Source organism: Erigeron canadensis, chromosome 1 (assembly GCF_010389155.1).
Source record: "Erigeron canadensis isolate Cc75 chromosome 1, C_canadensis_v1, whole genome shotgun sequence".
In the NCBI taxonomy this organism is placed as follows: Eukaryota; Viridiplantae; Streptophyta; class Magnoliopsida; order Asterales; family Asteraceae; genus Erigeron; species Erigeron canadensis.
In genome coordinates, this window is record NC_057761.1 from 51,696,194 (window position 1) to 51,722,115 (window position 25,922).

The window sequence follows — 25,922 nt, forward strand, 5'->3', positions numbered from 1 at the left end:
AAACATGTGTAAGTTGAACGAACATTGTGATTTGGAACGGGCTTCGCCCTTAAGGAAATTCATAAACTAAAGCTGGTGGGGGTGATAGGTCATCGAGGGTGATAGGTCATAGTAATAGGTCATAAAGGGTGATAAGTTATAAGGGGTGATCGGTGATTGGTGATCTACCTAACGGGCTCCGCTCTTAACCGCTATGGCTCCGCCATGGAATGATGGGCCCCGCCCTTGGCCACCATGGCTTCTCCATGGATTGACGAGACGTGCCTTTAACCTTCATTGTTGTGTACAGATGGTTATTTACTACTGTAATTTACATGTAAAAACAAAGATTCTACACATATGTAGGTACACAAGTACAAGGAAAATAAAAAACGAAAATTAAAAAGTCGTCAAAAGTATATCGAATTGCATCTCTAATGAAAGAGGACGAAATTTTAGAACAACCCATAATTTTTTTTTCATCCAACGATTTACGGTTTGTGAGATACAACATTTTGAATGATTTGGATCAAATAAATAAAGAAGTGAAATATCAAAGATCTGGAGCTGTCATGAAGTTTAATCCATAATTGGGCGATCCTTCAAATTTTGTGGAGATTAAAAGGACGAGCCACATCGTGCTTTCACCGGATTAGGAGTTGCACTATTCTGTAGTTGAGGTTTCCCATTAAAAAAAAAGCATTCATTCGTGTGAGAAATACATTAACTCCGGAAAATGTTATGAATGTATACCGAGAACTAAACGATTTCAAAACTTCATGGGGTGCGTCATTGATGGACATGAACTTGCACCGATTGACAGATGAGATCAAACAACTTCCCTCGAAGCCTATTTACCTAGGATGTAAGGAGCTCATTAAAAGATATATTTCCGAGACCCTTCCATTATATTACTTCTCCAAAACAACATTAATGTCATCAGAAAATCTTCGAAAGTTGAGCACCTCGCCGCATGAAAACATTCAGGCTTTTTTTTGCAGCAGACACAATTGCTACCGACTCGCCTTTAAGCCAACCACATTATGTTTGGTGGATTATATGAGGAATGTGGATGTGAAATTTTTTGGAACGTATTGGTTAGACATTTTGAGGTAAATAGTATTAATTTTATAATAAAAATTTAAAGTATATCTATATATTTACATTTTGAAAATTGTAATTGAAGGCATCAAACACATCCACAAATTGAATTTATCTCACGGGGATAGTAATCCCTGGAATACCTATATTACAAATGATATCTTCGAATTTGTGGGATTTAAGGATTGGTCAGAGTTGACATTTGAAGATACATCCGTTAGACATTTAAGGATTGATGTCAACTCCGACCAATCCTTGAATCCCCTAAATTTGAAGATACATCCGTAATAGAGGGTATTCCATGGGTTAATATCCCCGTGAAATCAATTCAGTTTGTGGATGTGTTTGATGCCTTCAATTATGCCCCTACAATTTTTAAAATATAAATATATAGAGGTACTTTAAAGAAGTTTTATAAAATTAATATCATTATCTCAAAATGTCAAACCAATACGTTCCCAAAACTTCTACATCCACGGTCCTTATATAATCCGCCAAACATAATTCGTCTGGCTCAAAGGCGAGCCGCTAAAAGTCGTACCCATACTTGCCTGCTCCAAAATAAGCCTGAAAGTTTATATGTGGTGAGGTGCTTAACTTTCAAAAACAACCATATTTTATGAAAACATTAACATTGTTTTAGAGAAGTAAGATATTGGCAGGATATCGGGAAAAAAAAACCCTTTAACGAGCTCCTTACATCCTAGGTAATTAGGCTTCGAGGGAAGTTGTTCGATCTCATCCCTCAGTCGGTGCAAGTTCATCCCCCCGAAGTTTTGAAATCGTTGAGTTCTCGGCAAACGTTCATAAAATTTCCCGGAGTTAATGTATTTCTCATACGAATTAATGCTTTTTCTCCGGAAACCTCATATATATAGGACATTGCAACTCCCAATCCGGTGAACTCATGATGTGGCTAGTCCTTTTAATCCTTACAAAATTTGAATGATCGCCCAATTGTGGATTAAAATTCATGACAGCTTTAGACCTTTGATAGTTTACTTATCTATTCATTTGATCTCTAACATCAATATAAACCCAAATGTCCATTCGTCCTCTTGCTTCTATATAACAATGAAATAGTAATTAAAGTATTGCTTCAAAATATAATAATATCCATCCTCGTTCTCATCCTCGTCGAGGAACATAAGAAAATTAATTTCAAGACATTATGTACAAAGTTTCCTTATGCGGTGTCTATCAAATTGGATGTATATGTTTATGATTATTTAAAAATTGTACATGTAGCTTTAGCTGTTGTGAAAAATATGTTACCATTTAATGTTTTTATATATATATATATATATATATATATATATATATATATTATGTACAAAATCAATGGAAAAAAATTAACTTTTTAAGTACTAAAATAAGGAAAATATTACCGACGGGAAATTTTTCCGTGACAAATTTCTGAAATATGTTTAACTACGGATTGCCGACGGATTTCCAAAATAATTTTTTTTAAATAAACATTCCTGATATCCATTTTTCGAATCTCATAAAAAAAGAAAAAAAGGAAATAAATATCTAATAATCAAATTAAACCTCGCACATAATAATATTCCATACAACTAATACAATTTTCCATTTCTTTTTCTTATCACTTAACTATGGTAATCAAGATTTGAAACAAAACATAAAACATAACCATATATTTATCAAAACCTAAAAATCAAATATATCACAAATATATAACATGAATAACAAACTTCAAGAAGAAAAAAAAACGGAAATTAAGCTAAAAAAAATACATACTTTGTGTTGAAACATATATATGAATACTTAGAAGAAAAAAAACCATTATACTCGAAAAGATAAAAACAAAGTGTAGTAAATATACACAAGTATATGATAGATTTAATAAAAAAACCCCGCAAAAATCATAAAAGATCCCTAGATATAAATCTGAATCGTGAAGAACAACATGTAACACAAAGAACTCGACCTGCTTTGACTAGATCTAATTACATCTAAGTTGTTTTTCGATTATTTATACATATAGTTTCGATTTTTTGAGATTTTCGAGCATATAAATATAAGTTTTGTCGTATAAACTGATTTTTAATGGCAATCTCTTACCAAGATCTAAAAAGAAATAAAGAAAAATATGAGAGTTTATCACCCAAACCGATTTTTAAAACGAGACCCAAACTGGTTTTTTGTACATATGAAATGTGTCTTATTCGCAAGAAAGAATAAGAGGAAAAACCGAGCAGATCTTACCCTCAACCCACCCAATCTAGTGATTAAAAACATATATTTTTGGGTTTCTTATAGTTTTTGTGAAATCCATTTCATTTCCCTTTTAAATCGATAGATCCAAAGACATATATACATATATAATACATTTTTCATAAAGATTTGTGTTAAATTTTGCTTATTTTCATAGATCTGTAAAAGAACCTTACCAAATCTTGAAGAAAAGTTATAGAGAGAGAGAGAGAGAGGAGGGGCGGACAGCCGGCTAGAGAGGGAGAATTGAGAGGATGAGTATGTGAAAATGGGGAGGAAGGGGAGTATTAGCTAGGGTTTTGTTTGGCCATTTTTTTTGCCTTAACTAACCTTATCTTCATTTGACTTTATTTGACCGTTATGATATGAGAGCTCAAAGATCTTTATGTTTTTTTCGTCGACACATTTGATTATTTTTCAATTACTTTTCAAACGACTATAAATATAACAATATTAGTTAATAAACCATCCATTTTGTTTAAATTATTAGTATTTTATTGTTTGTTTGACATTTCTAGTGGACACTACTTACCTTGTATTCTCAACCCATCTTTGCTTTCTTATTAACCGAATCTCTCTCAAACTATTAAAACTCACTCCTTTACTCAAACTTGAATATCGTTCTCAAAATAGACCCCTCATTACATATCTCTCGATCACTAATCACAAACTAAAAGTAAGACCAGACGACAATTGCTATAGTATTAATACGAATTCCATCATCATTATCACTTTTTTCTTGTTAACAGAGGCAAATTAGAACAACTCATCTCTTGTAACTTCTCGAATATATATCTAAAGAGCAAATTAGGAATAACAAGTTAGATGGAAAATAGTTTTTAATGGAAAATGATAATGACAACTTACTCGAATATATTAAGGTATAACAACAACAACAACAACAACAACAACAACGACAACAACAACAAAAGAATGGTTGGGCTAATATGTGGGTTTAATAATAAGCAAATATCAAAAGCTTTAGTTTATAGTGTTCGTCTAATAATTGGGCCTAATGAGCCCAATATGTTTCTCAATACATCGTTTGGGATAACAAACATGGCCCAATCGAGTGAAAGACGAACACACATGGCTCATTTGGCCTATTTATACAAATGATGAACATGTTTGGTCCAATAGGCCCAAACGAAAAATTGAGAAATATATTGGGCCCAATGATTAGGCGAACGTTGTAAATGAAGCTTTTGTACAAGTAAATACAAATATACAATATGTAAATATTGGTGATTGAATTCGGCTCCACACCAGGGTGAATGGAAACATTATCTTGTTAATCTTTATTGTACTTGATTAGATCAGATTTACAAAATCTGATTAAAGGTACATAAAAGATATTGAGGATTATGCCTTTTTTTATTTTAATTTGATTTATTATTATTATTTTTTTAAACAACAAATTTAGTTTAATTTTTATTAAATTTTTTTTTATGGATTTTATTAATATAGTATACAATTTAATTTAATTGTTACAGTAAAAATATTTTAATGTTTAATATGATAGATTGATAATAATATTTGCTACTGAATATTATGGTGGTAAATTGGGTACCCTTTGTAATACCGATGTTTGTAACTTATAATTTGAATAAGAAAAAGAAAATATATCTTATTAATAAATAGTTTGATAATATTTTAAAATTTTAAAATATGACAAGTATAATTTTTCTCTTTTTTTTTTTAATTTTATTTTTGAACTCATGACCATATCTCTCTATATAACTAAGAGAGGATATGCTTTTAGGTAGGTGACATTATCATTTAGCTTTCAAGTAAGATTTTTGCTTACTTGTTAATTGTTGATAAATAGTTGTTATTTAAATGTCACATTTAATTCTTAATTGGCATAATATGATAATATTAATATTAATATTTTTTTTCCGAACATTCAGTCGGTATGCGATATCGGGAAAACTTAACCGTATAATGGTGAAGCCTTGTACGTACCCTAGACAACGAGATGTTGACCATGAGCCGTTACAAGTATTCGGGGAAAAAACCCCAAGACTTGCCATCCCTAAGGATCAAACTCAAGATCTTGGGTAAAATCTGGGATGCCTCTGACCAATTAGACTAGTCATCATTGACTTAATATTTAATAATAATATAAGATTAACATCTTCATTCTTTTATATTTTAATATCATTAAATTACATAGATATCAATATTAATACTAACAATTTCTAGAGTTATCGAATTAAGATAAAAACGTATGGTATAGGATAATTCATATTTCAAACCAAACTGATCATAGATTTTATAAATATAACTGATAAACTTCAATTAAGGTGAATAAGGTTCAAAATTTTAATTTAAACCTTATTATAAACTATAAAGCATAGCTTGTGGTTTTTTTCCTACATCAACTCCCAAGTTATTGGTATTTTTTATATTTGCATGTTTATGCTTTTAAATTAACTTATCAACATAAAAGAGAAGAATAGAATATCAACAATTTTATAGTTGTACATTTTAAGGTATGATTTTATATTTCGATTACTAATCTTTTATTTCATTATTACTATTTAATATGTCGTTTTTGAAATTATTGATTATATCTATACTATATTATAAAGCAGATTCCACTTGTCTAACATTTTAAGTTTCAACATTTATTTTCCCAAAATACCCCTTCTATCAATTATATATTATCAAACACCCTTTTTCTCTCCTCAAATCTCAACCAATCGTCTTTTTTCTCTCACCTCCATAAATCATTTATTCCTCCAATTCATTCAAAATATTTTATCTCACAAACCGTACATCGATAAATTATAAAAATTATATAGGTGTTCTTAAAATTTCATGCTATTTAATTAAAGATGTCATTCAATATACTTTCAACGAATTTTTAAATCCGAGGGCGAAAACCGTACGGTTAAGGCATTTGGCTATCACACTTTATGACCTATCACCCCACTATCTCACCGCCGCACCGCGCGGGTACTTACTCTCGTCTATTATAAAGCAAATTCTCCATGTTTAAATTTTAAGTTTTAACATTTACTTTCCCAAAATGTTCTCATATCAATTATCTATTTACCTAAAATAACTATATTACCCTTTCTCTCTTCTCAAATCTCAACCAATCATTTTTTTTCTCTCTCATCCATAAATCATTTATTCCTCCAATTCATTCAAAATCTTTTATCTCAAAAACCGTACATCGATAAATTATAAAAATTATATGGGTGTTCTTAAAACTTCATGTTCTTTCATTAAATATGTCATTCGATATACTTTCGGTGAATTTTTAAATCTGAAAGCGGAGCCCGTAGGGCTAAGGGCGGAGTCTGTCAGGTAGATCACCCCGTTACCGCCGTCACCACCACCACCGTAACCATTACATCACCACCCCTATCATCGCCGCAACACGCGGGTACCTTCCTCTCGTACTCTAAAAATAAGAAAGAATGGATATTCGAATTTTATCCATGCAAATGAGTTTCTTAATCTTTGAATTTTAGAAGATGAGAATATTAATAATTTTTTTAGTTTTACTCTTTAATGTATGATCGTATATTTCACCTACTAATCGTTATTTGATTAGTGTTTATTAGATAGTGATTTTAGTGATTGCATCTAACGATTATATATTCGAAATAAATGTGTATAATACATATTTATATTTTTACTAGGTATTTTACCCCGTGCGATGCGCGGCTAGTTAAAAAAGTTATTTTATGCATTAGTAAATAGTTAATCTACAGGTTTATCTTGTGGAAATCAATTATGTTATAGTTCATGCCTTCATGGTTAATTCCTGGAACATTCTGATTACCTTTTATCTTTTCTGATTAATAACTCAATTAATCTTATAATTACATGTTTTTGTTACATCAATTTGAGAACTTACACAACAGTTAATTCAACCATGATAACAGTTAATAATTAATAAGTCAATTAATCTTAAAATTACATGTTTTTGTTAAATCAATATGAGAACTTACACAACAGCTAATTCAATCATGATATACTTGTAAAAAACAGTTTAAAATAAACAAATAAATGAATTAAAAACTTACAGATTTCGAGCAAAAAAAAGATACGGAAGGAGAAGATAATTTCAAAAACTCTTGATCGATATATATATAAGATGAACATTGATGTATTTTTTGCGTAAATGATATCATATTCCTAATTATGAAGATTTGAATTCCTATAATATAAGGGTTTATATAATTTGAAAGATTAGATATTATGAGAAAAGAGGATATATATGTGATGAATATATACGGGATATAGATCTATGAATATGTATCTATGCAATTAGAATTATATCTATTTTTTTAAAATTTAATTTAATTTAATTTATGATTATTATTATTGGTATATTGAAAAAGAAAATAATTACCAAAGAATATGATACAATGTATAAAAATGCTGAACTACTTTGTCGCCTATGGTATACTACTTTTTCGCCGTTTTCTATTTGGATGGTTTGTTTGTCTTTTATTTTTTTTAACCTTTTTTAATATATAATCAAATTTATCACTTTTTTATCATGAAATAATGAGGAAAATGTATGAGAATGACACATAAGTTTTAATCCTAAGTGACATTTTTATAAAATAGGTTATATTTTTTAGACCCTTTAGAATCCTTAGGATTCTTACTGTTTTAATAACTATATAGACATAGATATATCATCAATTTCAATATGTGTAAAAAACGAAAGGATCAAATCATAATAATTACATAATAATATGTTTTTAAAATTTATAATGTTATGGATTATATTTATTATGTCATTAGAGTTTTCTACTAAGTAGTAGTATATTTATAATTTATATGATTACTTTAATGATTTTATTAAATATATTTTTTGTGTTAATTTTGTTTTTTAATATTGAACTTATAAAATTAAATATTTTTTTTGTCTTTTTGAGGTATTGTTATGTTTAAGTTTCATATGAAAATATACTCTCAATTATTATATTTATTGTTTAGTTAATAATTATCATAACTAAATTTTTTACAGTATAACGTGTTTAATCTAGTACAAGTACTGTATGCAGGGTATAACCACTGAGTTACACCCCGATGACCAGGGGTGTTTCACTAAACCTGCTATGCGGGGCCCCGAGGGAATCCTTCGACGGTATTTTCAATTAAGGAGGTATGGTGAGAAAAACTATTTAAAATCCGCTTAGTGCGAGATCCTTTCGTTGTACGATTAGCACACATTATACGCATTTGAGTTAAAATTCACTTGTAAAATAAAAATACAATAACTGTATAAGGATTTTTAAAAGAAAAAAAGTTTGACGAGTGAGCCAAAAATAGGCTGTCCTATATTGAATTACTCGTATTTTGATTTTGATTTTAATTTTGATAGATGGAAATTAATATGTTGAGTTTTTTTTTTTTGAACAATGTGTTGAGTTAACCATGATTCAAGACACAATAACAAACACACATATCTTTATATTAAAAATTCAATGACTTTCCGACCCAAACAATGTTACTGAGAAAGTTATCATCATCATCATCATCATCGATAATATCATCTCGTGGTGTGTCAATTTCAACAATAATAACATCATCCATTTCTAAATTCAACAACAATAACAACAACGTGGCTTCAGTCAATAGCCATGGAAGGTTAGCCCAACAACAGCTCCGTCTATACAAACCAACTCCAACCATTGATGATGGTGATATCACTACAACCAATCAAGTGGGTTTTCAAGAATCTGCAAATAATCAAGAAAACATAACACCCACCACTATCAGTAATAATAACAACAGAGCGGCTGTTTTAATTTGCCTTTTTCAACAAGAACATAGTGATGGGCTTCGTGTGATTCTTACTAAAAGGTCTTCTGGTTTATCAACCCATTCAGGTTTTCTATTATTTTTCTACATACTTTTTTACCATGTGATGATGTGTTTTTATTTTGGTAGACTTGGACATATTTTGTAGACAAGTATAAGAAATTAGGATCAACTTGAATCAAGTGAGAATGTGAGATGCCTTAAAAGTAAAATTTACACACCAGTATGATAGGGTATTGTTGTTGTTTTTAGTCCCGCGATTTTAGGAATAATGCCAGCTTCATGTTGAGACATAACCTTTAATTATGGTCATTTGGCTAAAGAGTTGCCCAAAGGTGTAAACGGATCCAACTTTTATTGGCAGCTTAGCCACCAATTAGTATCTTATGTGAATCGGGACAATAGAAAAAACCTTGGACACAAACAAGCATTCCACACCTTTTTTTTGAACGGCAAAAAGATATATTATATAACTTAAGAGGCAGCCTAGCAAGACACTAGATGCCAAGATATACATTTACAATTACAATCTAGAAGGAAATCAAAAAATTCAACACCTATCTAGACTCATCCCGAATCATTAACTGCGAAGACTTCAAAAGGAGTAAAAAAAACTAGTGCCAATTATCATAAAAAGACACCAGAAAAACTCCCAACCAACAAGGGCCGAGCCACCGGTTTTCACCTCGTGTTGTTTTTGATGAAGTCTCAACCATGATTCGGGGAAAGACCCTAATAACAATTAATGCATGCAAAATTATATAAACTCCCCATACAGTCAGCGTAAAAGTGAGCATCATCAAATGAACAAGAAGCCAGCTACCATTCTTTTCCATTTGCAAACATACAGCAACAAATTTACGTGAGCAGAGCAATAACCTAGTCTCTTCCATTAGCAAACCAACAACCACATCAAATCGCAGCCTGTATTTATTAAGGTCCCAACTAATCATCCAATCTCTAAAGGGTTCACGAGCCAGTCACTCCAAACATAAGATTGTTTCCTGTCACGATTAGCATTCCACACCTTTTAATCCCTATTAGGTTGACCTTCCAGTTAGGCTGCGCACACGAAGCCGGGCCTTCGTCTTGAAGCGTTACAATAGATCCCTCTTTGTATACCCGTTTACTTGTAAAAACCTTGGACTGTCAAGTTTGAAGCTTGGTCTTACATCTAATCGCTAAAGCAATGTGGGCGTTCTAAACGTTTGATCAGAGAAACATTTTTAGATTTATCTTGGAAAATTAGCTTGATGCTGAAAATATTATATTTTTCCGAAGTATAGGTGAAGTTTCATTACCTGGTGGAAAAACAGAAGAAGGTGATGTAGATGATGCTGCCACCGCAATAAGGGAAGCACAGGAAGAGATAGGGCTCAATCCATCACTTGTAAATGTTGTGGCAGTTCTTAAACCATTCTTGACAAAGGTACATGGTGATGCATTTTTATTATGAGAAACTTCGCCAAACCATCTCTCTTGAATTGTCTAACATCAGGGTTGGCAAAATGGGTGGGTTGGGTAACAGTCATATTGGGTAAGTTTTTCAGTATGACTTAAGACGGGTTGGGTTAAGCCGAAACACTTTCTTGTTCAGAGTTTTAGGGTTTCCATTTATTTTAAAATAACTAGCATGTCTAATGTATTTACAAATGATATAGTATTTTAGAATTTCAATATCAGTTGAGCTTTCTGATATAGAAACCTCCTGATATAGAAGGTTATTTTGCATACTTTAGGCAAAATTTGAGCCCTTTGTCGATTTGACCCATATTCTTATAGTATATTATTTGTTACACCTATTAGAAATATAACATAGACTAATTGTTCCTTACTTCCGTTCATTAATAAGCGGGTAGAAATTGTCTCATGTAGTCAATAGTCATAGACTCTTATAGTGATAAAGTCTTGTTCGTTCCAATCCATTTCGCAGCCCCTCTAATCTCTATGTTCATTTCTCTTTGAATATTGAAACTACATTTAAGTTCTTAGAATGGCGTGCTTAATACACGGAGCCACGGAGGGGTTGGATTAGATAGAATAAGAATAAGCATGTAAGGTCATGCTGTTGGATATGACTTCTGTTCTTTTGCTTTCACCCAAAATTTTTAGTTACGTTTTCAATGAACCAAATCGTTCTGGTTTTGAATAGACATATTTCTGCTTCATCGTAGCCTGGCTGTGGGCTGTATCAACCAATATCTTTGGGAAAGCCGGCTCCCCTACGTTAGTGTATATCATAGAAACTACTCTTTTTCTGCCTGCTTTCTGACAAAAAAAAAAAGAAGATAGTGTCATCTTACTGAAGTAGTTATAATGTTGGTTGTATGCTTGGATTATGACCTCACGTTTCTACAAGTTATTCTTGGATGTAATTTAAAAACAATCTGGAAATAGGTGTGTAGGGCTTCTTTCTCCAAATTTCAAACCTGGTCTACATTGGGATGGATACAAACTAAAAAGTTCTGTATTCCCCTGGTATATATCAGCAGTCAAAACTCATGCATCATAAGTTTTAGGAGGTGTTTATAAGTATTTTAAAACTATTACTGCTACGTCAAGTGGCAATAATCAGTTTGGAGCATTTGACAAGCACTGACTGTGCTTTCCATTTGCCGATTATGTAGAAATATACAATATTTCAGATTTACAGAAAGTGGCAAGAAGTTGGTGGAAGAATTTGTATTATAGAGATAGATGATGATTATCTGATTGTACCTAGCTTTAATCAACTGGCTATCTGATTGTTGTACTTCTAGTTGCTATATCACATTGAAAAGACGCATGTTATTGAATATTGAACTTCATATGCATGGTTCTTTCTGTATGTTATTGTCCAATATATAAGATAGGCATACTGTCTAATATATATATTTGCAGCACCTTCTCACAGTAATTCCAGTTATTGGCATACTTTCTGATAGAAGTGCGTTTAATCCAACTCCCAACATTACTGAAGTAGAGGACGTATTTGATGCTCCATTAGAAATGTTTCTCAAGGTATTACCCTCACTAGGAACCTTGTACTAAATTTATAGATCACCTGTTAAATATCATAAGATATATGAAAGGGAAGAGAAGAGGGATGAGGGATGAGGGATGATGTTTTTCTTCATCTTCTTTGCTAGTAAAATAGAGCAAAAATTGTTATTTGAGTACTTTTCCTAGTTCTTTTGGTTATGGTAATGCTTACTCTGCTAGAAAGTTCTTGATCCGAAAATGCCTAATTATGTAAACAACTTTACTGGTTCAGGATGAAAATCGAAGATCTGAGGAAATAGAGTGGCTGGGGAGTAAGATCCTTATTCATTACTTTGACTATGAAGTGGGTGGTAAGAAGTTCATGATATGGGGTCTTACTGCTGGAATTTTGATTCGAGCTGCAGCAATTGTATACAAAAGGTCACCTGCTTTCCTTGAGCAGATACCCAACTTCAAGCTTCCTAAAGTGTTAAGCAAGGACAATAAATTGCCTTGAAACTTCATCTGCAACCTCTTTAATCTCACTCTTCGTAATATCATCAACTTTATCGTTCTCTACGCTAGTCTGATGGTCCTAAGTCCTAACACTAGTATGTACTCCCCAAGGTCTCGAGATCATGATGGGGACGACGGTGGTTTGGCAATGACAATGGATGAAGTTAACCGTACATATACATATTCATATCCATTTAATATTCAGGTCATCCATATTCATCGATGAATGGATATTCTTTAGATATATTATGTAAGAAGATTTCACCTAGACAATGCAAGACTTGGATGAAAAGAAACATTGTTTTGCTTATGCGATGAGTAATAGATTAAAACACAAAGAAAATTTCATGTTATATTGTCACCAATTTTTCCAATTAAAAGTTCGGTAGACTTAAATTATGCCAAATCTAAGTCCAATAGGCCTAACACATAGAGAAATCGAACACCCTTAGTCCGGATGCTTAGATCGGCAGAGGCTAAAGAAAGGTTTGGAAGAACACCCTGCAATATTACTCGTTGGACGGTCGACAATTCCTATATTTATTCTTTTTGTAGATGGGCTGAGAAGTTACAAAGCAACCACTTAGAATTATACAAACAGTAAATGTTAACTATTACCAAGAATGCTTAATCAGGCGGCATTTTGACAAAAAAAAAGAGACTCAACTTACAATCCCACATTTGACCATGAGAATTCTATAAATTTGTATCATCTCCCTTGATTCAGAAGATACCATTTGCAGGCCTCTTCCTATATTAACCTTGGTACAATCTGGCACAATCTGTTTTACTGAAATAAAGCAGTTGGTAAAACTTATATACAGTACATATTATTCAGAAAAATATTAACAATATCCACACACTTGTCCAAACTCGTTTTACACATACTAACTCATGCATCTCTGACACTCATGTTCCAAAACTCAACTTCATGTTCAAGAACACTCAGAAAAACCACCTCTGCTTTTGAGACAACCTCTGGCGACGCTTTTTGCAAGCAACGATCAGCCATATCTCGCAGCAATTTACAATATGCTCCAAAACCTTCGTTCCCCCATCGTTCACAAGTCCCTTGAAGCTCTTGTGGGATTTTACTTCCATCTTCAAGACAATGAGCAAAGCTTTCTTGATACACAACCTCCATGGCCCAAAACGCTGTAATCGCCACAGGGTATGCGATGTCCGGACTCATTAAGCTCTCTAGAAACCTACAACAGCAAACATAATAGCCGATCAACAAAGTTCAAATATTTAACTCCTCAACAATAGCAGATCATGCTTTTAGGTTACCTGCAATATTTAAGGTTTGCGGTTTGAGGGATGACACTGGTAAGGGAAACATGAAACTTGGGAGCTTCTTGCTTGAACCAATTGATCTCATCATTTAAAGAAGCCACACCACCCAAGATCACTTCCATATCGACTTCATTACCCGACTCCTTCCATGATTTCATCAATATACTTGCCACAAATGGGATAAACGCTCTCACGAATATGTAGTCTTGTCCCTGCATCATATATCCCCTTCACAATTATGTTTGTGTCTCAACTTACCAACTATTCATACAACCTTCTTTTCGAATCATACTTAAGTTTTAGTGATCACTTCATAAAACTTGTTTAAGGTTCAAATTAAAAAAATAAAATAAAAGCAGCCGGTAGCGTAAGTGTAACTGCAACTACTTTCATAACTTTGACTTCTATTGACTTGTGTAAAACTAAATTGACCATTACATAAATGTTTTTACAGGTTGCATAAAAATAATCCAAGCGAGGAAATAGAGACAAACAAGGAGTCTAATAAGGAAGGTGATTAAGTTTTAGACATTCAGATGCAAAACTTTAGATTAAACATGGATGTACCGTAAATATAATAATAAAATAATACACAGTATATAAAGAAAATTAAAAAAAAAAAGAAAAAGAATTGGGAAATAGATATACTACCAGCCAGGTTTTAAAAGAGGAAAAATCAAGGGAACCATCACGGATGCTGAGAATAAAAGGATGTCTGGTGGCACCCACGTACTGTAGCCGGTGTTTCCTCATCCATGTTTCTGTCACCGATATTTTCGAATCCATCCTATTCTCTTCTCTTCTGCTTCTTTCCAACAAACAAGTTGAGTATATCAAAGTGAAGTGGCCGGGTAGGTTTTACGAGTATTATTTTTGTTTATAATATCATTCATATATTCGTATATGAAAGTCAAAGTCACAAAGTGAAGCGGCGAGGAGATTACAAAAACACCTGTGACAGTTTGGATGTAGCCAAGTAATCTCCGTCTACATGACTCATCATGTGTCTTTCTTTTTCAAAGAATAGCGGTTTATCTCATTTTAATATCCTTAATTTATAGAAATGATATTTTCATCTATAAAAATATACCTAAAACCATTAAATAAAACATAATATGTGGATTGCATTAATCAAACTATTTCTTTAATTCCATTTTGTATTTTTGTTAACAATGGGGTCGTGCTAAATGAATACCTAAAAAATTTCGTTAAGGTGTATTAGATAGTTTTATATTTATTATAAATTTCAATCGATACAATTTTTTTAAACACACTAAATGATATCTAAAAGCTTCATTTAACATTTTAAGTTTATAATTTTTTTTTTTTAATTTCAGTTTTTTATTTTACTAAATATCATGATCTTATTATGAAAAATTTTAAGAAAATTAATTAGAAAAATTTATCAACTCCTCTTCAATTTTAAAACGAAGAACGGAGATTTCTCAATAAAACAATGAGATAACACAAATGATATTTAACTTGTAGCTACTAAGTTTATAAAAACAAACTTATATTAATTTATGGTCCTCTAATTGTCATATATACATACATTTAATCTTTTATTATCTTTAAAACTCTTAGATTTAGGTAATATGTAAATCATATAAGTTATTTCCATATCCGAAATCTGAACCTCTAATAATCCAACTCACAAATATTAAAAGTGAAACTCGAACCAAAAGTAGAAAGTAGGCTAGAAAGAAAGATCAAGAGCGGAAAGAGAAAAACACTAATGAAAGTTGAACTTGATACATTTTTCTCATTCATTTTATATACTACAAATAATACTAGGGTATTATTTACTTTCAGGTTAAATTTATTACGGGTATGTAAACATGGATTGGACATGAGAGTTGAAAATGGTGATCATGCATTATTGAGATTGTAGGTTGGATGGCACCTTTCAAACAGAAATTCAACTATAACATAGTGTCTCATAAAAACCTTGTTAAAGAAAACCTGGCATTACTACTTAGGCCAGATTCTCAATTTTCTTCATAAACTAATTTACAAGAACAAGTCAGAGATTCCTATTTGACAGAATGCAGACTTCTAAAATGCATATTGTTAAAGTTGGAGTTAAAATGATTTTAATAGACTAGGATATTGCAGGACATAATTAGCCAAGGTACCAAGATGTAGTTTGACTATTATCTTTTAGCAAAGATTAACAAAACTCTAATTTCATAAGCTGATAAAGCCTTGTTACATTAAGAAAACAATAACACTAGAAACATGTTTTTGCTTTTGTTGAAACAACTAAGTTTACCATCAGAAACTAGATGTCTGCACCAGATACCTCCAATAATCATCAGACAAACTTCCAAGCAGAAACAGAAAAGATCGGTATGCCTTTCCATCCAACAATAAAACATTTGTTATCAACAGAAACCATACAAGAATTCCCACAATCATAGTTGTTTATCAACAACTTTGCTTCATTCAAACACGCATCACTCAGTTCAACTTCCAGCATCCCAAAACGAGCAAAAAACGCCCTCCAAACATCAATGCCAACCTGCCGAACTGTTCTCTCCTTTCCTTCAGCAGCCACAATATTACGGATGGTTTGGCCATAGAAAATAGACTCCATAACCTTTCTATTAAACTCATCATCGGCTAAATGATCTGACATACTGTCAAAAAATGCACCGTAGAAGAAAAGTGCTTCTATGAAACGTTTCACAAATTCTGGTGAAGTGTGGTTTGCTTCAACTTCGGAAACAAGTGTTATAAAAGGATTGATTTTCCGAATTTCTCGCATGAGATGCTCAAGACGGTTTGGTGTTACAATCATAGATGATAATAGGAAAGGTGAGTAGACAGCCACCTGTTCATCATCATTGAGTTCGAGGAGATTTACATTGAAATCCAACATGTCTTCTATCATAACTATCTTGAAACTAAATGGGATGTTCATTGTCTCTGCAAATTCAGCAAGTTGATTACCTGCAGAAATCAAAAATTTTTTAACGCGTATGTTTGAATATTAACAAACTTTTAAACAACTAAATTAGTCGTTGGGGATAACCCTGAGGGCTACTGTTAGCACGCCCTTAATAAAATACGATTAGTTGTATTAGATACTTGAGACTTACATGTATCTTTTCTCTTTGATTCCAATCTTGTAGCTACAGCAGTTATCTTCAAATGCGCAATTTCACACTCACTTGCAAGATCTTGCATCAAAATTGTATATTGCATACCCATCCTGATCTCAAAATCAACTATATGAAGTTTTTTAGATTCTTTTACATGTTCAATTATTGTATGCATAGAACTGAACATGCAAACCTTTGCTAATGGGACTTTTTGGAAAAATGTAAATATGCTCTCGTCAACATTCATTAACACACTTTGAAGATCAAACATCTTGTCAAGTCCAACATTGGCCACTTTTCCCGTTTCTCGGTTAATTTTCTCAATAATCGCTTGAGAAAAGTAGTAAACCAGCCTTTGAACAGGATTCCCTTCATTTGAAGATGTCTTATTGCAAAACTCAATGAGTTTGCTTGCCTGGTCAAACTTTCCTTGACTGGTTTTCTCAGCTGAATACAAAAGAGTAAGCAGAAGTTCTACATCTTTAGCTTCATCTTCTGATATTCCAGAGAATGTGATGGGATATGGATGGCTTAGATCAGAGACTTCATCAACTTTTGAAGAGTAAATATCGATAAAATGCTGTCCTGCCATTTGAATTCTCGCATTAGTTGACATTTTTTGGTCATCCTCTTCATGTGATTCTTCGTTATTATGGGAATGAACGTGAATCTTTTCGCCATTCAACTTTTTTGCCCTGCTTGCAAAATCTTTAACAAGACCAAGTGGTGAAAAAGGTGTGGCTTTTTTAATGTCTTCCCATTGGAAATCTGTACTCTGTACCAAATCTTGGTAAGGGGGGGAGTTAAAATCAAAATAAATGTTATCCAAATTACTAAAGTCACAAATAGATGATTTCTTCTGATTATAATGAGCAACTTCACTAAGATTACATCGCTCAGAAGAAGATATCTTTGCCATCTTGAAAGTATGATATTTTGGTTAGAGTTAGAATGCAAATTCATAAATTTCAACAATGTGTGGCAATCTAGATAATAACCCAATTGTCGATTTGTTCAAAGTTATTCTGATGCTTATTTGCCTGCTCATGGGTAAACACATATCTTCAACATAGTAGAAACTAGCACAACAGAATCTAATTTGAGATCGAGTACGGCGACCGATTGGATAAACATGGTAACTCTCTATGTGGGTCATTCTATAGATTGTCTTATTTTGTTATTATTTTATGAGGTGGGGACGATTCTTTTGTCTGAAGTTAATCCAGATAAAACTTTTGCCGGACGAAACTTTCAGGATTAAACATTACATTATCCATATTAAATGCACATATAGATAACACACTAGAAACAGCTGCTTAAATCCATCAGTTTCAGTTAATAAGTATGGAAAGTTTCTAATGCTAATCAGCAGCTTATTGAAAGAATCTTGAATAAATCAAATGTACCTGTCTCCGAAATGTTTATGATCTCATCTTTGACCCAAAAGCTTTTGAACTTATCTGGACTGCTACAAAAGAACAAAAAAAAATCGACACTTTGATGTGAAATTGCCAATCGTTTCTGTATGTTTGTTCCGCCTGCACGTCAAGAGAAACTGCTAATTCAAGTGATCAGACCAGTAAAGTACTTATATCTATATATACCTCCGTCATGTGTTCTTTGTTCTCTATCGTGTGTCCCATCTTCATTACAAACCAAGCACACCCTATAACTTTCACTATAAGTTAGTGCACAGTACAAACGTTATAACGTTTGTAATAATAAACACAATAAGCTTCTTTATTACACTGAAAACTGTCACACAAAATCATACGGCAATCATAATATTCACTCCAATAATTATACTTGACACAAAAATACCCATAACTCTCACTTGAAGTTACTGCATCAGTCACTACTCGGCTACTGCTACATTGATTTTGTAATGGTCACATAAAGAAACCAAACTGTGGAGTGAACACTGTAGCTTATTAGATAACCCTACCTCCGAAACGTAAGGGGTAAGTGAGCATGACCGCGTAATTAATAAGAAGAGAAAAAATGGCAGAACATACAACATAGCTAGAATATATGAAACAAAACATACCATAAATGAATTTAAGGTATTTTCAAAAACAAAGTAAATAACAAATTTTACAAAAAGTTACATGATATCCAGAAATTTAGATACAAATAAAAGCTAAGACCCATCCCAATTTCTCAAATAAAAGTCTTACAAAAATATAATCGCCATATTTTTTTTTCTGCCAACACCCATCACAATTTCTCAGAATCAATTTCACAGATACTTCTATAATTGCAATTCACCGTAGTGTACGTACTATCTAAAGGGATCCTTCATATTTTCATAAGACATTGACACATTGCAGTTACAAAGATAGAACATTGACCTCTCATCTCATTGCTAAATAGGTGCGTAACAAAGAAGATGCTGAAAGATTAAGCGGAGAACTTAAAAACCAACTGTCGATTCAAAAGGATAATGACATAATGCACTAACCTATGCTCAAAGTAACACATGGTACTTGAAAAAGCGGAGAGGTCAAATTGCATGTTTTTTAAAGATACACCAAGAAACCAACTTCGCGGACCCTACCTCCGAAACGAGGTTGTGGGTCAACAATGCCCAATCCCAAATTGATTGTCTTTAGGTCTGGATGAATCAAATCGAATTATAGATATACTGTATTTTTCTAGTAAGAAGTTAGCATCAGAAACACCACACTGACATTCAATTGGGCAATATGCGATGTTCGAACCATGCATCCAGGACTCTCGAAAACCTCCCTAATAATCCACTCTTACAACTGTAGTAAATGAGATTCGGATGAATTTCAGCAAAGTCAAAGATCTTACCAATAACGTAGTATTGAAATACAATATGAATAATACAAGTTTTTAACTTAAAATACAACATATTTTATAAATTGAGCTAATTGTTTGGAAAATACTTTAATTTTGACTCTTTTGTTATTGTGGGGCTAAAAAAAAATGCTATTTGATTAGGAAGGAAAAAGGCTAAAATATTTTTAGTGATAACGTGACTACTTTTTGCTGTAAATAACTGGTTTTCTCATTATTTTAATACAATATCTGCCTAACTTATTTTCCATGTGGATTATTTATTTCAATACATATCTAAATATAAATAAATACATATATTATTTATTTCAACATGTAAAACTTTTATCTTCTAAGGTGAATTTCCGCCAATATGCTAACATTAGATTTTTATCCATCCAAATTAGGGCATTGGGCCTAGAAAAATTGGAAGCAAAAGAGGTAAAAAAATGTTGAGAAATGTATAGAATCCAAAGCTCAAGGTGAGAAACAATCAAACAAAAGGTGCTTTGGTGGGAAAAAGAGAAGTGAAAAGGTTGTTATTGATTGTATCGAGGAAACTATAAGACTGAAAATGTTGACCTTAAGATTTGAAAGGGCTACGAATGTTATTCAAGAGTATAGGAAATAATATATCCAACCCAAATTCAGTGACTAAATACTTATGGTCACAGACTGGGTTTGCTTGAATTGTACATTATTTGTACTAATATGATGCATGATTGCATGTGGGAATTTGAATAGAGAGTTGGTGAAAGATAGCCTTCTTGGTCCATTCTAGAGCATCGGTACTTAGCTTGTTGAATTTGTGGTTAGCTATTATTGCAACAACTAAGTTCACCATCAGAAACTAGGTGTTTGCACCAGATACCTCCAGTAATCATCATACAAACTTCCAAGCAGAAACAGAAAAGATCGGTACGCCTTTCCATCCAACAACAAAACATTTGCAATCAACATGAAGCATACAAGAATCCGCACAATCAAAGTTGTTTATTAACAACTTTGCTTCATTAAAACACGCATCACTCAGTTCAACTTCCAGCATCCCGAAACGAGCAAAAAAAGCCCTCCAAACATCAATGCCAACATGTCGAACTGTTCTCTCCTTTCCCTCAGCAGCCACAATATTACGGATAGGTTGACTATATAAAATAGACTCCATAACCTTTCTGTTAAACTCATCATCGGCTGAATGATCTGATACACAGTCAAAAAGTGCACCGTAGAAGAAAAGGGATTCTATGAAACGTTTCACAAAAACTGGTGAAGTGTGGTTTGCTTCAACTTCGGAAATGAGTGTTATACAAGGATTGATTTTCCGAATCTCTCGCATGAGATGCTCAAGACGGTTTGATGTTACAATCAAAGATGATAATAGGACAGATGAGTAGACAGCCACCTGCTCATCATCATCGAGTTCAAGGAGATTTATGTTGAAATCAAGCATGTCTTGTATCATAACTATCTTGAAACTAATTGGGATGCTCATTGTCTCTGCAAGTTCAGCAAGTTGATTACCTACAGAAATCAAAATCTTTTAAATCGTATGTTTGAATTTCAAACAACAAAGTTAGATCTTAGAGATATATAGCCATGGGGGAGACTGCTAGTGCATGGCCCAAATTTAATACTAGTTATGTTGAATATATGAGACTTACATATATCTTTTATCTTTGATTCCAATCTTGTAGCTACAGCAGTTATCTTCAAATGCTTGATTTCACACTCACTTGCAAGACCTTGCATCAAAGTTGTATATTGCATCCCCCTCCTGATCTCAAAATCAACTATATGAATTTTTTTAGATTCTTTTACATGTTCAATTATTGTACGCATTGAACTCTGCAGGTAAACTTACGCTAACGGGACTTTCTGGAGAAATGAAAATATGCTTTCGTCAACATTCATTAAAGCACTTTGAAGATCAAACATCTTGTCAAGTACAACATTGGCCACTTTTCCCGTTTCTCGATTAATTTTCTCAAGAAGTGCTTGAGAAAAGTAGTAAACCAACCTTTGAACAGGATTCCCTTCATTAGAAGAGGTGCTATTGCATAACTCAATGAGTTTGCTTGCCTGGTCAAACTTCCCTTGACTGGTTTTCTCAGCTGAATGCAAAAGAGTAAGCAGAAGTTCTACGTCTTTAGCTGCATCTTCTGATAGTCCAGAAAATGAGATGGGATATGGATGGCTTAGGTCAGAGTTTTCATCAACTTTTGAACAATAAATATCGATAAAATGCTGTCCTGCCATTCGAATTCTTGCATTAGTTGACATTTTTTGGTCATCCTCTACATGGGATTCTTCATAATTATGGGAATGAACTCGAATATGTTCGCCATTCAACTTTTTTGCCCTGCTTGCAAAATCTTTAACAAGACCAAGTGGTGAAAAAGGTGTGGCCTTTTTAATCTCTTCCCATTGGAATTGTGTACCCTGTACCAATTCATGATAAGGAGGGGGGGAGTTAAAATCAAAATAAACCTTATCCAAATTACCAAAGTCGCTAATAGACGATTTCTTCTTATTATCATGAGCAAGTTTATTGAGATCATATTGCTCAGAAGAAGACGTCTTTGCCATCTTGAAAGTATGAGTTTTTGGTTAGAAAAGATTGAATATTCATAAATGTCAACAATGTGTGGCAACCTAGATAATAACCCAATGGTCGATTTGTTCAAAGTTATTCTGATGCTCATTAGCCTGCTCAATGTTAATCACATATCTTCAACATAGAAGAAATTATTACAACAGAATCAAATTAGAGATCGAGTACGGCGACCGATTGGATAAACATAGTAAGTCTCTATGTGGGTCATTCTATAGATTGTCCTATTTTGTTAGTATTTTATGAGGTGGGGTCAATTCTTTTGTCTGAGGTTAATTCAGATAAAACTTTTGCCGGACTAAACATTCAAGATTAAACGTTACATTATATATAATACACACTAGAAACAACTGCTATAATCCATAAAAGTTTCCATTAAACTGAAGTATGGAAAGGTTCTAATGCTAATCAGTATCTCATTTGGAAGAACCTTGAATAGATCAAATGTAGTTACCTGTCTCCGACATGTTTATGATCTCATCTTTGACCCAAAAGCTTTTGAACTTATCTAGACAGCTACAAAAGAACATCACTTTGATGTTAAACTGCCAATCGGGTCTGCATGTTTGTTCCGCTTGCATGCCAAGAGACGCTGCAAATTCAAGTGATCCAGACCGATATAATACTATATAAAACAATTTAACAAAAAGAATTTGATGTCCTTCTAAATTATTAACAATTCTAATGAACATCTAATCTAATCTTATAATTACTGTTAGTATATGTAATTATAATTGTAATTGGGTCATATAATATCTTGGCCCATTGGCTCTATTGTATAGTAATAAGTAATAACCCACCATAACTGTACTAAATAAAAAGACCTTATGTCTAATTGTAAAAATACTCGTAATTCACTTTTGTAATACATGTCTTTTCATGAACATGTTGATTTGCAGTACTTTAACAATCCAAATTGGGCCTAGAAAAACTGGAAGCAAAATGGATAAAAAGTCAAAAGTGAATAGTATTGAAAAGTCAAATACCACAATCGATTTAATCAATTTCTGATTCAATTAATTCACTTTTAATCTCATCATCATCATAATCGACTTTGTGCAGTTCCTGAATATTAATCCCTAACTGAAAATATAAATGTCAAAAGTCTCACCAGTTGATCCGGTCAACATGTGACCCAATTACCATATGTGTACAAAATTTGAAAGTTCGTTTCATGATACAAGTGTATAAACACATTGTCACTTTCTATTTTAGAAGTTTTTAATTAATAACAAAACTTTTGATTCATAAACTATTAAACTGATAAGCCTTGTTACATTAAGAAAACAATAACACCAGAAATATCTTTGTTTGCGTTGAGCTACCTTACAAACTTCCAAGCAGAAACAGAAAAGATCGGTACGCCTTTCCATCCAACTAGAAAACATTTGCCATCAACTCGTAGCATACAAGAATTCGCACAATCAAAGTTGTTTATCAACAGCTTTGCTTCGTTCAAACACGCGTCACTCAGTTCAACTTCCAGCATCCCAAACCGAGCAAAAAAAGCCCTCCAAACATCAATGCCAACATGCCGAACTGTTCTCTCCTCTCCTTCAGCAGCCACAATATTACGGATAGGTTCACCATAGAAAACAGACTCCGCAAACTTTTTATTAACCTCACTATCAGCTAACTGATCTGACATACTGTCAAAAAGTGCACCATAGAAGAAAAGGGCTTCGATGAAACGATTCACAAAAGCTGGTGAAGTGTGGTTTGCTTCAACTTCAGAGATGAGTGTTATACAAGGATTGATTTTCCGAATCTCTCGCATGAGATGCTCCAGACGATTTGATCTTACTATCAAATATGATAATCGGAAAGGTGAGTAGACAGCCACTTGTTCATCATCATTGAGTTCAAGGAGGTTTACGTTGAAATCCAGCATGTCTTCTATCATAACTATCTTGAAACTAAATGGGATGTTCACTGTCTCTGCAAATTCAGCAAGTTGATTACCTGCAAAAAATCAAAATATCCTCTAAATCATATGTTTGAATATTAGTAAACTTTAAACAATTAAAGTTAGTTATTATGTTAGACGAGAGAAAGGTACCTGCGCGTTGTGGCGGTGATGGAGGTGGCGGCGGTGGTGGTGATGTAATGGCGGCGACGGTGTTGGTGGTGACGGGTGGTGGCGGCGAGCGGCGGTGAGTAGTGGAAGTTATTGATGTAATGTGGCTATGATGTATGGCATATTACTTAAAATGTTGAAATTTTAAAACATGCATTAAAATGTGTACATTGTTGAAACTTAAAGTCAATATTGAAATTTTAAGTTCAATGTTGAAAATCAAAAGTAGATTTGCTTTATAATATATAAGTAGAGAAAAGGAAATATAAGGTTGTCCGACACCTAACCTTAGGTGTAGAACCCCTCACATACTAATATTTTATTATTTATTGTTTAATAAATAAATGTCTAGGCTCCCATGATTTTTATGGTTTAAAAAATTAATATGCGAGTGTCCGGCAACCTTATATTCTCATCCCCATATAAGTATAGATATAGATAGTATAGATATAGATATATCATATATGAGACTTACATATATCTTTTATCTTTGATTCCACTCTTGTAGTTACAACAGTTATCTTCAAACGCCCGATTTCACACTCACTTGCAAGATCTTGCATCAAAAGTGTATATTGCATCCCCGCCCTGATCTCAAAATCAATTACATGGATTTTTTTAGATCCTTTTACATTTTCAAATATTGTACGCATCGAACTGAACTGGCAAACTTGCGCTAATGGGACTTTCCGGTAAAATGAAAATATGCTCTTGTCAACATTCATTAAAATTCTTTGAAGATCAAACATCTTGTCAAGCCCAACATTGGCCACTTTTCCCGTTTCTCGGTTAATTTTCTCAAGAAGCGCTTGAGAAAAGTAGTATACCAACCTTTGAACAGGATTTCCTTCATTAGAAGATGCGTTATTGCATAAGTCAATGAGTTTGCTTGCGCGGTCAAACTGTCCTTGGCTGGTTTTCTCAGCTGAATACAAAAGAGTAATCAGAAGTTCTACATCTTTAGCTGCATCTTCTGATAGTCCAGAGAATGAGATAGGAAATGGATGGCTTAGATCAGAGATTTCATGAGCTTTTGGAGAGTAAAAGTTGATAAAATGTTGTCCTGCCATCCGAATTCTTTCATTAGTTGACATTTTTTGGTCATCCTTTACATGGGATTCTTTGTTATAGCAATGAATTTGAATCTTTTCTCCATTCAACTTTTCTGCCCTGCTTGCAAAATATTTAACAAGACCATGTGATGAGGTGTCTTTTTCAATGTCTTCCAACTGGAAATCTGTAAAAGGGGGGGAGTTGAAATCAAAATAAGTATCATCCAAATTGCCAAAGTTATTAATAGACGATTTCTGCTGATTATCATAAGCAAGTTTACTAAGATCATATTGCTCTGAAGGAAACATCTTTGCAGTGTTGAAAGTATGAGATTTTTGCAATAAACGAATGCAAATTCATAAACCCTCATCAATGTGTGGTAGCCTTG

General features: G+C 33.0%; 8 protein-coding genes across 8 annotated transcripts; 1 reads left to right on the forward strand and 7 right to left on the reverse strand.

Annotated features, from left to right (window-relative positions):
• The first annotated feature begins 8,797 nt into the window (after positions 1 to 8,797).
• LOC122594569 (nudix hydrolase 15, mitochondrial-like) lies at positions 8,798 to 12,944 on the forward strand. Its single transcript, XM_043767010.1, has 4 exons — positions 8,798 to 9,182; positions 10,401 to 10,543; positions 11,995 to 12,114; positions 12,368 to 12,944. The coding sequence occupies exons 1-4, from the start codon at positions 8,798 to 8,800 to the stop codon at positions 12,590 to 12,592; spliced, it is 873 nt and encodes a 290-aa protein (XP_043622945.1). The 3' UTR covers positions 12,593 to 12,944.
• A 451-nt stretch (positions 12,945 to 13,395) lies between these two features.
• LOC122584726 (probable bifunctional TENA-E protein) lies at positions 13,396 to 14,916 on the reverse strand. Its single transcript, XM_043756777.1, has 3 exons — positions 14,539 to 14,916; positions 13,882 to 14,099; positions 13,396 to 13,799 (listed from the first exon to the last, which is right to left on the reverse strand). Exons 1-3 carry the CDS (start codon positions 14,671 to 14,673, stop codon positions 13,484 to 13,486), a joined length of 669 nt encoding a protein of 222 aa, XP_043612712.1. The 5' UTR covers positions 14,674 to 14,916; the 3' UTR covers positions 13,396 to 13,483.
• A 1,135-nt stretch (positions 14,917 to 16,051) lies between these two features.
• LOC122586179 (DELLA protein GAI1-like) lies at positions 16,052 to 17,112 on the reverse strand. The gene is made up of 2 exons (XM_043758285.1): positions 16,989 to 17,112; positions 16,052 to 16,839 (listed from the first exon to the last, which is right to left on the reverse strand). Exons 1-2 carry the CDS (start codon positions 17,098 to 17,100, stop codon positions 16,202 to 16,204), a joined length of 750 nt encoding a protein of 249 aa, XP_043614220.1. The 5' UTR covers positions 17,101 to 17,112; the 3' UTR covers positions 16,052 to 16,201.
• A 5-nt stretch (positions 17,113 to 17,117) lies between these two features.
• LOC122594580 lies at positions 17,118 to 17,910 on the reverse strand. Its single transcript, XM_043767020.1, has 2 exons — positions 17,185 to 17,910; positions 17,118 to 17,138 (listed from the first exon to the last, which is right to left on the reverse strand). The coding sequence occupies exons 1-2, from the start codon at positions 17,908 to 17,910 to the stop codon at positions 17,118 to 17,120; spliced, it is 747 nt and encodes a 248-aa protein (XP_043622955.1).
• A 2,766-nt stretch (positions 17,911 to 20,676) lies between these two features.
• LOC122594590 (DELLA protein GAI1-like) lies at positions 20,677 to 21,285 on the reverse strand. The gene has a single exon (XM_043767029.1). It carries the CDS (start codon positions 21,283 to 21,285, stop codon positions 20,677 to 20,679), a length of 609 nt encoding a protein of 202 aa, XP_043622964.1.
• A 365-nt stretch (positions 21,286 to 21,650) lies between these two features.
• On the reverse strand, positions 21,651 to 22,379 carry LOC122594598. Its single transcript, XM_043767039.1, has one exon. It carries the CDS (start codon positions 22,377 to 22,379, stop codon positions 21,651 to 21,653), a length of 729 nt encoding a protein of 242 aa, XP_043622974.1.
• A 1,263-nt stretch (positions 22,380 to 23,642) lies between these two features.
• Positions 23,643 to 24,487, reverse strand: LOC122588175 (DELLA protein GAI1-like). Its single transcript, XM_043760330.1, has 2 exons — positions 24,464 to 24,487; positions 23,643 to 24,366 (listed from the first exon to the last, which is right to left on the reverse strand). Exon 2 carries the CDS (start codon positions 24,305 to 24,307, stop codon positions 23,726 to 23,728), a length of 582 nt encoding a protein of 193 aa, XP_043616265.1. The 5' UTR covers positions 24,308 to 24,366; positions 24,464 to 24,487; the 3' UTR covers positions 23,643 to 23,725.
• A 452-nt stretch (positions 24,488 to 24,939) lies between these two features.
• LOC122594610 (DELLA protein GAIP-B-like) lies at positions 24,940 to 25,842 on the reverse strand. The gene has a single exon (XM_043767049.1). It carries the CDS (start codon positions 25,840 to 25,842, stop codon positions 24,940 to 24,942), a length of 903 nt encoding a protein of 300 aa, XP_043622984.1.
• Between the last annotated feature and the right edge of the window lie 80 nt (positions 25,843 to 25,922).